At 38.7% G+C, this 13,319-nt stretch overlaps 1 protein-coding gene across 4 annotated transcripts in view; it reads right to left on the bottom strand.

The window, feature by feature from the left end:
• USP9X (ubiquitin specific peptidase 9 X-linked) overlaps positions 1 to 13,319 on the bottom strand; it is a 209,910-nt gene that overhangs the window by 42,344 nt on the left and 154,247 nt on the right. For 3 of the 4 annotated variants that reach the window (XM_077817422.1, XM_077817413.1, XM_077817442.1), the window contains 6 exons: positions 12,760 to 12,906; positions 12,491 to 12,637; positions 11,089 to 11,311; positions 4,954 to 5,174; positions 4,310 to 4,500; positions 3,739 to 3,912 (listed from right to left, as the gene is read on the bottom strand). In XM_077817422.1, the coding sequence (XP_077673548.1) occupies positions 3,739 to 3,912; positions 4,310 to 4,500; positions 4,954 to 5,174; positions 11,089 to 11,311; positions 12,491 to 12,637; positions 12,760 to 12,906 (1,103 nt within the window). The remainder of the gene's footprint in view (positions 1 to 3,738; positions 3,913 to 4,309; positions 4,501 to 4,953; positions 5,175 to 11,088; positions 11,312 to 12,490; positions 12,638 to 12,759; positions 12,907 to 13,319) is intronic. The other variant, XM_077817431.1, reaches the window with a different exon arrangement.

Below are 13,319 nucleotides of genomic sequence, written 5' to 3'. Positions count from 1 at the left end.
AATATTAAAAACATTGATATCTGTCAAAACTATAAAAATTAAATAGAAATTCTGTCAAACCTATGCATACATTTTAAGCTGATATCCCTTTAATTATAGGTAAGAAACAACGTAAGAAAAATTACATGTAACTGTCTCTTGCTAAGTTAAGGATAAAACAATTTTTTAAAATCCCCTTTTTTAGTAAGAATAGAACTGTGGTCATTTAATTAGTGAGCTGCAAAGCTTTAAATCACTTGTACACTCCTATAGGCTCAGTACTGTAAACACACTACTAGGTGAGATGTTTACTACTTTGAATAGTACCATTTATTTTAACAGTTCTATTTACCGCAGTGAATTCCCTGACTAGCAGCAGTTTTGCTTGATTGGGTCCTAAAAGCAGCAAATATATGTATCTCTTTAAACATGTCAGACCTGTGTTTTAACAAAATCTGAGACAATTATGAGACCCTGAGGAAAACGAGCAGACGACTCCTGTTTCCTCTTCCAGAGAGGGACTGATGTTGTACCTACCATAAATACAGGCTGAAAGAGCTGTTCTATTCACACAAAATCTTTTTGGAATGAAATTCTTAATGCTTAGTCTCAAATTAAAGCTCCAAGAAAATGTAAAAAAAAAAAAAATCTATTTTTGAGTTATATAAGCATGAAAAATGATGCATTCCAATGATCCAAATATACATTAATGTATATAAGTAAAAAACGAGAATGAAGAACCCAGATGCTGCATGGTCACTCAGTTGGGCAGCAAAACAAAACAATCTTGAATCTTATTCATATGAGCTCAAAACTATCATCTGGTTTTGTTGAAACTTCATACACACAGTCCTTTAACTTTAAGGAAAGGGTTTGTCTGCACACTGACTTGCACTAGTTTAGTTAAACTAGTGCAAACCCCTGCATGGACAACCCTTATTCTGATTTAGTGTAAATCTGATCTAACTTAAACAACCCTGGTTTAACCCAGTTTAAATCAGTTTAAAATTGCAACTTTTGTTAAAGCAGTGCAACTGTGTTTAGACGAGCCATATATCTGGAACATGAGAAAATTCATAACCCTTCCCCAAAAACAACACTTATGAGTAAAAAAAATCACTGTAACTATCTTTTGGTCTTTGTAATATCACTCAGAGAAAAAGTCTGGATCTCAGGATTCTCAGCATCCTGAACAGCTCTTTCCAATTTTTGTTAAAACATGTAATAACACTACTATATTTTAACAGCTAGATATTCTCCCATTTTTGGGGCTCTCAAACAACTTTTTAATTTTAGAAAAATCTTTTGCAGTTCAGTAATCAACTATAATATACCCAAAAGTAAGTTTTGTATGTTTTATAATCAAAAACAAATGGTAAAAATTAGAGACCATCACCTGAATTGTTCTATTACATTACAACTTTTTAAAAGTATTTTTGGAAATTTTTCTATTTCTTCCATTAATAGTAATCCTACTTCTTTCAAGATATCAGTGTAGGCTAGTAAGCTGAGTATGCATTTAGGGTCCATGCCAGGTATGTAGTACATTTGCTGAAGCTTGCGCTGCACTGTCTTCACTACTGTTACCTGCACTAGTTGGATTCACACTAGTTTAGGTAGGCTATCCTGTACACAGATTTTACTGTGTACACATACCCCGAAACACAAATAGGTTATGACTGAAGAGCTCCTCTAATCTACAAATGATCTAATCTGCTGTTAACCTTAGAGCTTCAAGAAAATTCAAGTGGGAATGTATTATTGTATTATATATTAATTTACCCATTCACTTTACTTTCAATGATCTTATTCTGATAATATTATAGTATTTTCTATTAATTATGCACTTTTCAATCTTTGTCCTCAAGGCACTTATTTTAAGAAGCTCATAGAAATTACTTAATTTTCCTAAACTTCAAAAAAGGTGGCAGATGTTTATCTTTAGGATTATTCATTACATGCATTTTTCAGCACCTCACTGAAACCATCTTTTAACCATCTAAGGTATCTTGACAGACTTGCTTAACTCTCAAGAAATGAGTGGACAAGCGTGCACTGACAGAAGATTGTACTTTTATAACCCAATTTCCAGCTGTAATTTTTTCCATAGTTGACCTTTTATTATCTGGAGTTAGGCTTTCCCAACTTGATAAACTATAGTAAGTACTTTATATTAGAGCTAAAGTGATGGCTTCAAACAGCCACCCTAGGAGGGTATATTTAGCTTCCTATCTGAAAATCTACAAGATAGACTTTACAAATCACTTGACACTTTCTGGCATGTCTTTGACTTAATGCGTTCTGATGTGACCTTCAAATTAACAAATCAGAGCAATGAAGCAGCAATATATGGAGACAATCAATTAGGACATATCCTGGACAGTAGCTGACCTTATTGGTATTTATCAAATGAAAGGAAACTGAATAGATCAAAAGGGTTCTGCCTGTTCTACACAAATGTAAAGAATCTTTTTCTCTAACTTGTAAGCTGTTGTATACTCTCCTCTATTCTAGGCTTCTATGATAAAATTACTATTATTTTGAATCCATTCCTTCAAAACATTCAGTGACACCACCTATATAACACTCATGAATTTGGAACTTTTACTTCCCTGCCATCTCTCTCACTCTATTTACCACCAGCCTCCTCCTCCTCCCAAGACACCATTCTTCCAGGGCCATCCTTTTTGCTAATAGATACTGTTACATAAGTCTGGTAGAAACAAACCCATAAGCCAGCTAAACCAAATATTTTCAAAGGCCAAGAAGTAAACATACAACCACACAAGTTCCTGAACTTTGAGAAACACCCTGGTTATTACACATCTCTGTCATTTTACACACATTTGGCCTTTTCGTATGGGGAAGGAACACTTTTTTTTAAATTAAAAAAATCCAATGTTTTTAGCAACTTGCAGTATTTTTGCTTTCTTCTAGCAAAAGAGACATATTAAACTCATAGCTAGCAGGTACTTACTTCTCTTAACATTATTTCTTGAAGTGGTTACAGTGCGTGCCCAGTAATTCAACTGGGGTCAACAAAACAATCATAATAAAATCCAACTGGATCATTATTGACCAAATCTGCCTTTTCTGTTTGTTTCCAATAAAGTTATATTTCTCAATAAAAGAGTACACAAAATTTTAGGACACAGATACACTGGCAATTTAGGAGACAGTTGCCCCTTTCATAAATATATTTAAGTATACGTTATTTTAAATAAGAAATAATTGTATACTACTATAATATCTGATTTAATTCGCACCTTTTTTATTTAATGGAAATAGCTTGGTGCTTGAACTGAACAGAAATAAACTTGCAATATGGTCAACTGGGTCTTCATCATGTTGTTGTAGCGTGAAAACAGCAGTGGGACATGTTTTAGGACTTTGCAAAGTGCATTTGGTCCTAGGCACCTCTGTTCTAGTACAGATGGTTTGTGTTCTCACACACACACACACACACACACACACACAGAGTGATTTAGAAATTTTTGAACACAGTTGATAGTGGGGAGCAATAAGACCAACAGAAACACTAACACATTGTAAATAATGTTAAGACTTTGGCCAAACACGATAGCAAATTCCGTTAAAGGCAAAATATATCCTCAATATTAATGGGGTTTTCCAACGTACGCTTCTTCTAACAGAAAAACTTTTATAAGGCAGTTTATTTGCTTTACAACATTTTTGTAACCATCTTCTCTCAAAAATGTAGAATGTTTTACTGTGAAAAAGGTGAAACGAAACACTTACCTATGTGGGCATCCTTGACAAATCTTCTGATCAGCGAAGGACCCTCCCAAAACCTTACTTAACATGGCTGGATGCCCCAAAGCTTTTAAAGCTTCATCTAGACTGTCCACCAAGGAATTAAAAAATTCTAAAGCATCATGTTGTTCACGGAGATTAACAGGTTCACCCCAAAGTCTAAAAAGAAAAAAGAAAATGTTTTGGGGGTATTTTTGGAGGAGAGAAAAATACACTGAAATTATAATACCTCTATTCACTTTTACTGAGCATAGTTAACTGATTGCTTATGGTGTTGTGCATCAACTGGCACAAAAACTAAACATTCCCTTTCACATATAACCTAATATCTGGCTGATAAGTCTCAAAAATTGCTAGAGTTCAAAGATGTCGCTGTTACTTCTGCTCAATTCAGCTTACTTTTTCACCATTCTAAATAGCACATATAAAACCACATGAATCTTTAAATTTATACAAACTGTTTATGTCTAATACTTTTTTCATATCACTGACTTCTATTATATTTTAATAGTCTCAGTGACCAGAAATCAATAGTAAAAACCCGTTCTCTATTTACCTGAATTGTTTCCAAAACCCTCTTGGTACGTAGTACTGTAGTCTGGAAGCTGCTAAATGACCAAAGATGACTTGGAGATGTCTCAGAACTCCAATATTGTATTCTTTTCTATCTTCTGTTTTACTTAACACTGGTTTATCTTCATATTGATGTGGATAACCAAACACATCATCCCGAGGATCTACATTGCTCTATCAATCAAAAACACAGTCATGTAATCTTCATTAACATAATGAATAGAAGCAGAATATAGGAGAACTAAAACTAGCAACAAGGCAACATGTACAGTATGGTGCACTCTTAGTTTACAGAACGATTATCGGAAAAAAAGTTATGTATTGTTACCTCTATTTTAACTTATTTTTATACATGCTACATGTAGACTGTTTAATCGACATTGTAGATGACATTTTCAATCATGTATTCCATCTGAGGGAGAAAAAATAAAGGGGAAAAAGCAAGCCTGACCTTTAATCTTTTGGACCTTCTACTCTAGTCGATAACATTTCCAAATAAGAAATATTAGGTTACAGTTTTGTTGCTAGAAATGTAAGGAAAACCCATTAAAATAAAATTCTATCTGATGAAAAAAGTTATGACTTAAACATATTAAAACAGATGACCAGCAAGTTCTATACAATTACCTCATTGTCCTGCTTCTCATCCCCAGACATATCATCATCTACGTCACTGCCTGTGCCTTCAATTGCAAGAATACCATTTCTGATAGCTGGAATCATGTATAGCTGCTGAATGACAGAATTCATGTAACAAGTAGCACCAGCATTTTTTAATCCTACAAATCCCTTTGATGGCCGAGGCCCAACAGGTGGCAAATATTCCCATTCTGTAAGCGCTTCACAAGCTACAAGAGAATAACCAAAATTGATTTTAAAATTATTTTATTATAAAACAATATCTATTATGATAATCAAGGCAATTCCATAAAACTGAAATTACTATTTGTTCACAACGTTATATTAAACGAAGTTTAACTTACCAAACCTTCAAACAGAAAATAGTTAAAAACCTCTAAAATTGATGCCCGCATTTGTTGCTAATGACAGTTTAAGTGCAACCTTTAAGTACACTATCTTATATAACCAACTTAAAAATAACTATAGCTAGTGCCAAATTAGCAGCAGAAGTACTTATTCCCTTGAGACCAGTGATTTGCCTTTTAAAGACACTTAAGTTGAAGAATTCAAAATCCACTAGCAATGACAAGGAATCAGAGTTCAGAATACTGCACCAGTTTGGCTCTGTAACTTGTTTCCTTATTAAAAGTAAATAAATGTCTTAGAAGAATACTTCTCTAGTCAGACTATACTCCTCTTAAATCTCTTATTCTACATCATGTTTATTTATGCCACACATTTTACTTCACAGTTGAAAGCAATTTCACATAAAGATATCAATATGGCTTACGGTTGGGTTTTCTCTGAAAATGGGTGTTACTTACAACTGGAGGTTCTTCAAGATGTGTGGTCCCTATCTGTATTCCATATGTGAGTTCGCTCCATGTGTCCAAGACTGGAGATTTCTAGCAAGTAGAGTGCACTGGTCCACCCCTGAACAGTTGCTTCCCTCATGCTCTGCACCAAAGGAATAAAGGATGGTGCGGACCGATGCCTCTCCAATTCCTTCTCTTACCATGAATCAGATACGATTCAAAGCTAAGGGGAAGGAAAGCGGGCAGTGGAATATAGATAAGGACCACACATGCCTAAGCAGATCCAGTTTCAAGTAAGTAATCTCCATTTCTTCTTTGAGAGCTGGTTTCTATGTGTATTTTCACATGTGGGAAATTGGTAAGCAGTACATAATCAGGAGCAGGGAGCAAGGATGCAATTGGTACAGATGTCTGTAATACTGCTGTCCCAACAGGTGGATCTGCAGAAGAGGTCTGGACTAAGGCATAATGTTAAGGTATGGATGGAACTCCAAGTTGCAGATTTACAAATGTTCAAAGAGATGCTACAGAGGTTGCCTGTGCTCTAGTGGAACGGGCCCTCACCCTTTCCAGGGGAAGAATTACACACTGATGATAAAGAATGATACAGCTGGACATCTACTTAGAGTCTCTGATCCAATAATGCTTGTCCCCATGATCGCTCTGCTATCGTGACAAACAGTCTACGTGTTTTCCTAATTGGTTTCTTTCTTTCTTTGCAGATATACTGCTCTACAGCTCTTCGCTGTAGAAGACAGTCCACCTCCTGACAGAGGATTTCCTTGTGAGCATGGTCCCTGAAAAAGGGTCAGCAAGGGCATGGTCCCTGAAGAGGGGGAAGAGACTCGATAGTGCAGTTGGACGGAATGATCTCTAGTACCCACCTGTGACCTGTTATTCCCCTTCAGTTGTGGGTGAAAAGGGTGAGTCGACCAAAGGTTTGGGGGGCAGAAGGGAGTGATATCAATAAGGGTACATGGTTCTCAAGCATCCCATCAAAAGTAACCTGGTTGGTGGATGGAGGTTGAATGGATGTAGCTGTGGTGGAGAAAGCTGCATATATAGGCCTTTACGCCCTCTGAAGTTTGCACAGAAGTTTGTAAGGGACTGGTTGTAGAACACCTAAGGGAAAGGTCTTAGCTTGTACACTTGGTTTATGGTGTTTTCTCTTTGGGGCCAGGGTATAAATACTCAAGGAGTGGAGAGTTGTCCTGGAGTCCTCAGCAAGCATAAAGATTAATCAGTCTTTTCATTTAATAGATTAGGGTCCTCAAAGGGCAAGTCCTCAATGGTATTCTGGACTTCCCTAAGGAACCCCAAGAAGTGGAGCCAAGGTTCACGCCTCATCACTACAGCTGTAGCTATACCTCTAGATGCAGTATTAGCCATGACCACTGCACCCTGAAGGGAGGTCTTAGCCATCAGTTTACCTTCATCGATGAGGACTTGAAATTGGGCTCTGGTCCTCCTGAGGGAGTTTGTCTTTGAACTTCAAGTGTTTGTGAAAACATTTTTTGCCAATAGAGACTCATAGTTAGCAATTTTGAACAGAAGGCTGGTGGATAAAAATACCTCCTTTCTCTAGAGGGTCAAGGTATTTAAGCACCCTTGTCTGCAAGGATTGCCTTGCAGTGCTATAAGCATGGATGTCTTAGTGGCTGCTTGTACTACTAGGGAGTTGTGGGCAGCGGGAGTAAACAGAAACTCCGTCCCTTTAGCTGGTACAAAATATTGCCTCTCAGCCATTTTTGGGATGGGAAATTAGGAAGAAGGAGTATGCTAAACTATCCTGGCTGGTTCCACAATGGCCTTGTTTGCTGGGTGGGTCACCTGACCAGGATTCAGAGGGCTGCAAATTGTCAAATGGAATCTGGATCTCACTCCGCACCTTCTGCAGGAGCTTTTGATGTTGCCCATGGTAGTCAGGTGGGGATGGCAAGGATGAGGTAATTGCCTCATCAGATGAGGAAGGTGACACCATCAGAATCATTGGTATTGGTGAATCTGGTTCGATTTCTTGTATACTGACATTAGCTAGAGGAGGAAGGCCAGCAGTATCCATGTACTAATCTGGGGTGTCTAATGTAGGGATCTTATGGGCATCAATATGGCCAGTATGAAGGATCAACCCATTGGGGGGACCCCAAGACACTGGGTACCACTGGTCCCATGGGTAGTCATATCTGAGTGGAGGATGGATCCAAGACCTCCTAGAGTCTCTGTCCAGACTAGTCTCCTTCTGTGGCAGCAATGGCTTATGTAGAACATCTGAGCCAGCCAACTAAAAGGTCAGTTCTGGTTCCAACAGCAATGCTGTTGGTACTAGTGAGTGAATGTTCCAACTTGTGGACAGGACATGGAGTATCCTTTTCTCCTTAAGGTAGTTCCTCCTCCAGTGTGGAGATGTCACTCAGGAGAACCAGACCCGAAGGGAGAGGCAATTGAGGATAAGGAAGGGTGAAAATATCCTCTGAAAAGGTACAGGTTTCAGTCCATCCTGGAGAGTGAAGTGTCCCGATGGTTATATGCAGCATATCCATGGTCATGGTGGTCTGTGGGTCCTTCTGGGGACAAGACAATACCATGTAAGAGGAGTCCTATCTGGAGTTCCTAGTTGGTGTCAGCAGGTGTTGATCCTTTGGCTCAAGAGCTGGATTACTATAATGGGATCCATTGGTACCATTCTCCTTTGCACCTTATCCTCATAATTTGGAGGTTTAGATGATCATAGGTCCTTAGGACCCAATCATGAGGACTTGCCCAACTTGGACAGAGTAGAAGAGGGATCCTTTCTTTTAGGAGAAGACCTGGAAGGGGATCTGTTCTTGAGTATATTAGTGTGCCCTTTAGTCTCATCAAAAGCCCAGACGTAGTGATTCCCTGGGCTTAGCAGATCTGGCCTCTGCTTCTGAGCTTGTGCTTGAAGGGATGGTGTTTTACAATGGTATCGATTTGTGAGCAAGACGGTTTCCCTGGCCTGGATCCACGTGGGGTCCCATGGCTTTCCCCATGAGGTACTTCTTCAGTCAGAGCTCTTGTCCCTCATAGGTTTGGAGAGGGAGAGTGGCAGCTGCTGACCTTAGCAGAGATATTAGCCTCCCCAAGACTGTAAAGGAAACACTGGTGTTCATCACTGACCGAGAAGAGGACAGCTCTTAAACCCTAGGACTCTAAGCACAGTCCTTTTCCACAAGAAGAAGATCCCCAAGATGGGGACAAACTAAACTAAACTAGACTATAAAAATACTAAAATGCTTAAACACTATGAATACTAAAACTATATACAATTATATTTACAGGTTTTGAAAGACTATGCAAGGATAGCTTCAGACACAGGATTCTGACTCAGGCCATGAGGCAATAAGAAGGAACTTGAGCGGTGTTGGTCTGCTCCGCTCCTTATGCTCTCAGTAAAGAACACGAGGGAGCAACTGGGCAGAGGCCCAGACTAACAGAGTACTTGCTAGAAGTCTTTGGTCTCAGGTGCATGAAGTGCATGCATGCCATGTGTGGAATACACATAGGAACAAGCACTTGAACTATTCCTTGCATCCACACCCCCAGACTCTCAACTAGTCTTTTACTGTCACCAAGTAAGCTAAAATCAGTGACCAACAGACCAACCTAGTGATGTCCCAGCAACATTGTAATGCAAGCAACTCTGATTTGAAAGTGACCTATAAATTTGTTCCCCATAAGCTTGTGATCCATTGTGTATATAACATACTTAGGCTCCCATGCCTTTGCCATTCCTATGAAAATCCATCCAAATTTGGAGAAAAGTTATAAGCCTTTGAAAAAATCACTGTTTGCATATGCTCAGTAGACTTTAGACTATAGTAACTAAATTCCCTGAAGATTCCATCTGCACTGGGCATGCTACAGCCCAAGGGTCTTCAGGACTTTCCCTGCAACTCTGCTGGGTCTGGGCACCGGAACTGAGAGAAGGGAGATGGTCTCCTGTGCTCTCAGGGTATGTCTATACTGCAACATCAGCCCCTGCTTGAGCCTGGACTCAAGGCTAGCCTCCCTTGTGTCTATACTGTAATTGTGCTAACCCAGGGCTCTAATGCACAGTCCCAGGATCCTGCAGGGCTGGAGTGTCCAAGTCTGAGTCAAGCTGGGACCCAGGTTTCAAGTCCTACTGCTTTGCAGTGTAGATGCAGCCCCACTTGACTCAGGTCCCGGGAGTCATCTGGAAGTATCCCACAATTCCACGGGACAACTTAGTCCTCTCTATCCCAACAATCTGGAACCCACTCTATTGAAAATGGAAGCCACAATCCCTCTGCAAACTGCAGAAATCCAGGTCAGTGTTAACCCATTCTGGTCTGATCACCTATTTGCAAGCACACTATCAGAGAGCCTCCTGGTTTTGCAATGCAGAGAAAACAGATCAAACCTTTTGCAAAGCAAGCTGCTTCCTGGTAATGTTCAGGGTGGGCAGTAAAGTTTTCCCACAGCACTTTATGGTCCTAGGGCTAGAGCAGCCACATGGAGTGGGTGGAGGTGCACCATGGGAAGCCTAGGGATTCTGGGATATGGTTACTTTGACTCAGGTTTGCATTATGGATGCCAGAGCCCTTGGTTTGAGCATGGGTCAAAAAATTCTTAACCTAGTTAAAATACAATGTATTTTATATTGGGCTTACATTGCAGTGTAGACCCTCAATGACCCTCCTGCTGGACCCAGGCAGCACAGAGGAGGAAGCTGCCAGATTCAAACGCAAAAGAAACAAGAAGCAGACCTGTGGGGGAGCGTGTGGGTGGAGGTAAACTGAGAAAAGGAGGCTGTGGCAGAGACTAACACTGGAGGCTAGGGATTGGGATGTGTCATGACTGCAACTGTCTAATCAAGAAGATGGACTAAGGAGTAGAAAAAGGTGATGGGAGACAAATCTGAGGAGGAGCTGGAAGAACTGGGACTGACTGAGACAAGTAGACAGGGGATGAAGGACACAGATAGGGCAAGGAGTTCAGGGAGGGAGACAGGGAGTATGGGGGTGGAAAAGAAACTGGGACAGTCTGGGCAAGGAGACTGGGATGTGATCAAGTTATTAAAGACGATCATAATGCATACAAACCATGGGGCCAAAGTAAGGCTGCAGAAGCAACCTTAACACTGGTATTCCCTAACTTTGGAGTGACTGACTTTACAAACTTAAAGTTAAAGATTCTTTTAATCGGTGTGTATGTGAAGGGGTGTAATTAGCATCAAAATCAGTTGACACCACAAGTTACTCGTATAAGTGGGAGGAAACACTTACACACATTATAATACATAGATTAAATAATTAGAAAATAGATGGTTAAAAATACTACATACTAGTTATTGCTGTACCTATGTAATACATTTCAGTCAAGGTGTCTACTATTTGTTTGAGGTTTCGGACACACCCCACTGCTAGTGCAACTAGCAACTCAAAACCAGCATTAATGGTAGCTGGTGAGCTACAGACTGGTATGGCTTGCTCAGCAGGCAGTTCTCCATTTCTCATGTATTGTAAATATACATTGGAAGCTGGAAAGATGAAGTCATCTATCAATTCCTGAAAAACAGAAAAGTTGTTACCCGTTACTATTAAAAAACTGAAGTATTTTTCAACAGTCTGGAAAGCTTTACATTTATGAGAGAGATGACTGAAAAGAATATAGATAAGCTAAAATGTATTTCATTCTATAATAAAGAAGAGCTTAAAAAATTTAAAGTGGTAGTCTTATTTTTTTGGAAATATTCTATCTTCAAGTTAACTCTTTTTAGAATTCAATTGTAAATCTCTAGTCAATCTGGATCAGTGACAAATCTTGCTAAATTAGTGTATCACCTTTGGAAAGTACTATTCTAGCTGTTGCTTTGTGTTCTCAACAAGAGAGCTTCAAAGCTCAGAGCTATCACCCTACTCATGCACAGAAAACACTTGATTAACTATTCAGACATGATGGAGTTGTACATAAACTTGAACACAAAAGAATAACAAATTAATTAGCAAGAGCTAACAGACTGAATTTGGGACATGAAAGGAAAGAATCTCTGTGCTCTGTATCTGTCTCACTATGCATAGTTTGTCAAGCTAACTTGTTGCTTCAGTTTCCCCAGCTGCAAAGCAGAATATAAGTAAGGCCCTACTTGAACTGTGGGAAGATTTTCAAAAAATTGCGGCTGAATTCTGAACAAGCCATAGAAAATTGCAGAAAAGTAATAATGGAAATTATTTGCGGTAATAAAGTCCGTTATTACTTTTCTGTGATTTTCTGCTGTTGGCCGCCCAGGCTGAGAGTAGGAACACGGGGCTGCTTCTGCTGTTGGTTGCCCGGAGCTGACAGTGGGGGCTCCCATGGTCAGCCTCAAGCATGGTGGGACTCCCGCTATCAAAATTGTGGTGGAAGCCAAATATTGTGGAATCTGCAATTTCTGCAATATTATAAGTGGGGCCTTACGTATAAAGTTATCTCACTAAGTTGTAACAAATCAAAAAACGGTGGTCTGAAGATGTAAAAGGCAATGTAAACGCTAAGTATTCTTAATAGACCAACATGTCCATTATACTTTGAAAAGTTTAATAAATTCCAAGTAGAACCATTTGCTTTACAAACAAAAAATGCTTCATGGAATGAGGCACTTTTCTGGTTCCATTCTGTAAAACAAAAAGTTTCTCCACATTTTTTTTTTTTACTGGTTTCAAAGTAGCGATATTCAAAATTAACATATAATACAAACTGTAACTTACTTTAATGAGATTAGCACCTCCCTTTTCACAACCAATATGATATTTCTTTTCAGGAGTTTGGAATGCCAACAACTCTTTTGTTACTCCAAGGTGGCCTTCCAAGATTGTCTCTTCCACACCTGTTTCTCCTGTTCTTTTCACTTCATCCTAATATTTTAAAAAAAGTTAGAAGGCTTGAAATTATGTATCTTTTGTGAAATTTACAACCAAACTTTAATCTGAATTTTTGGAAGACCAATCTCTATAATTCACCTGATATTACAACTTACCCTAATCCTTTTAAGCCAGTCTATTTCATTATTAAGAAGAACTTCAGCATTGGGCACATTAATATTACTGTTGTAAGCGTAGTTAAGAAGGTGTCTTAATAGGGTGAAGTAGTCTCCTGAATGCTTAGCTCTCTCTCTTGCAGTACTCTAACACAAATATAAATAAATAAATTTATAAATGCCTTTTTTATTTAGAGCCACTAAACCCAGACAATTTTTTCCTAAGCTGAATAGAATTGTAATAGAAAAATAAAATGAAAAAGTTTAGTATTTGAAGAGATTAACAGTTGTGTGTAAACTTAAAAATGACAATTTATTTTTGAACTAAATACTTGAAAAGCAGCTTCTTTCACGAACTTGTAAAGATCAACTGAGGAGATAAAACGTTTAATACAGAGCCAGAAGTACACTGAGTTTGAACGTCCTGACAGGTACTGAAAATGAAGGATGAACTGCTTCACAAATATGTAGCTTAAAAACAAATTTATTCATAATTTATGCATATTTATCTAATTTGCTAAGGAATAAACCTTTCAAAAGAAGTTTTGCCATTCACTTTT

Source organism: Eretmochelys imbricata, chromosome 1, assembly GCF_965152235.1.
Source record: "Eretmochelys imbricata isolate rEreImb1 chromosome 1, rEreImb1.hap1, whole genome shotgun sequence".
NCBI lineage: Eukaryota > Metazoa > Chordata > Testudines > Cheloniidae > Eretmochelys > Eretmochelys imbricata.
This window is presented reverse-complemented; position numbering and strand designations above follow the sequence as displayed.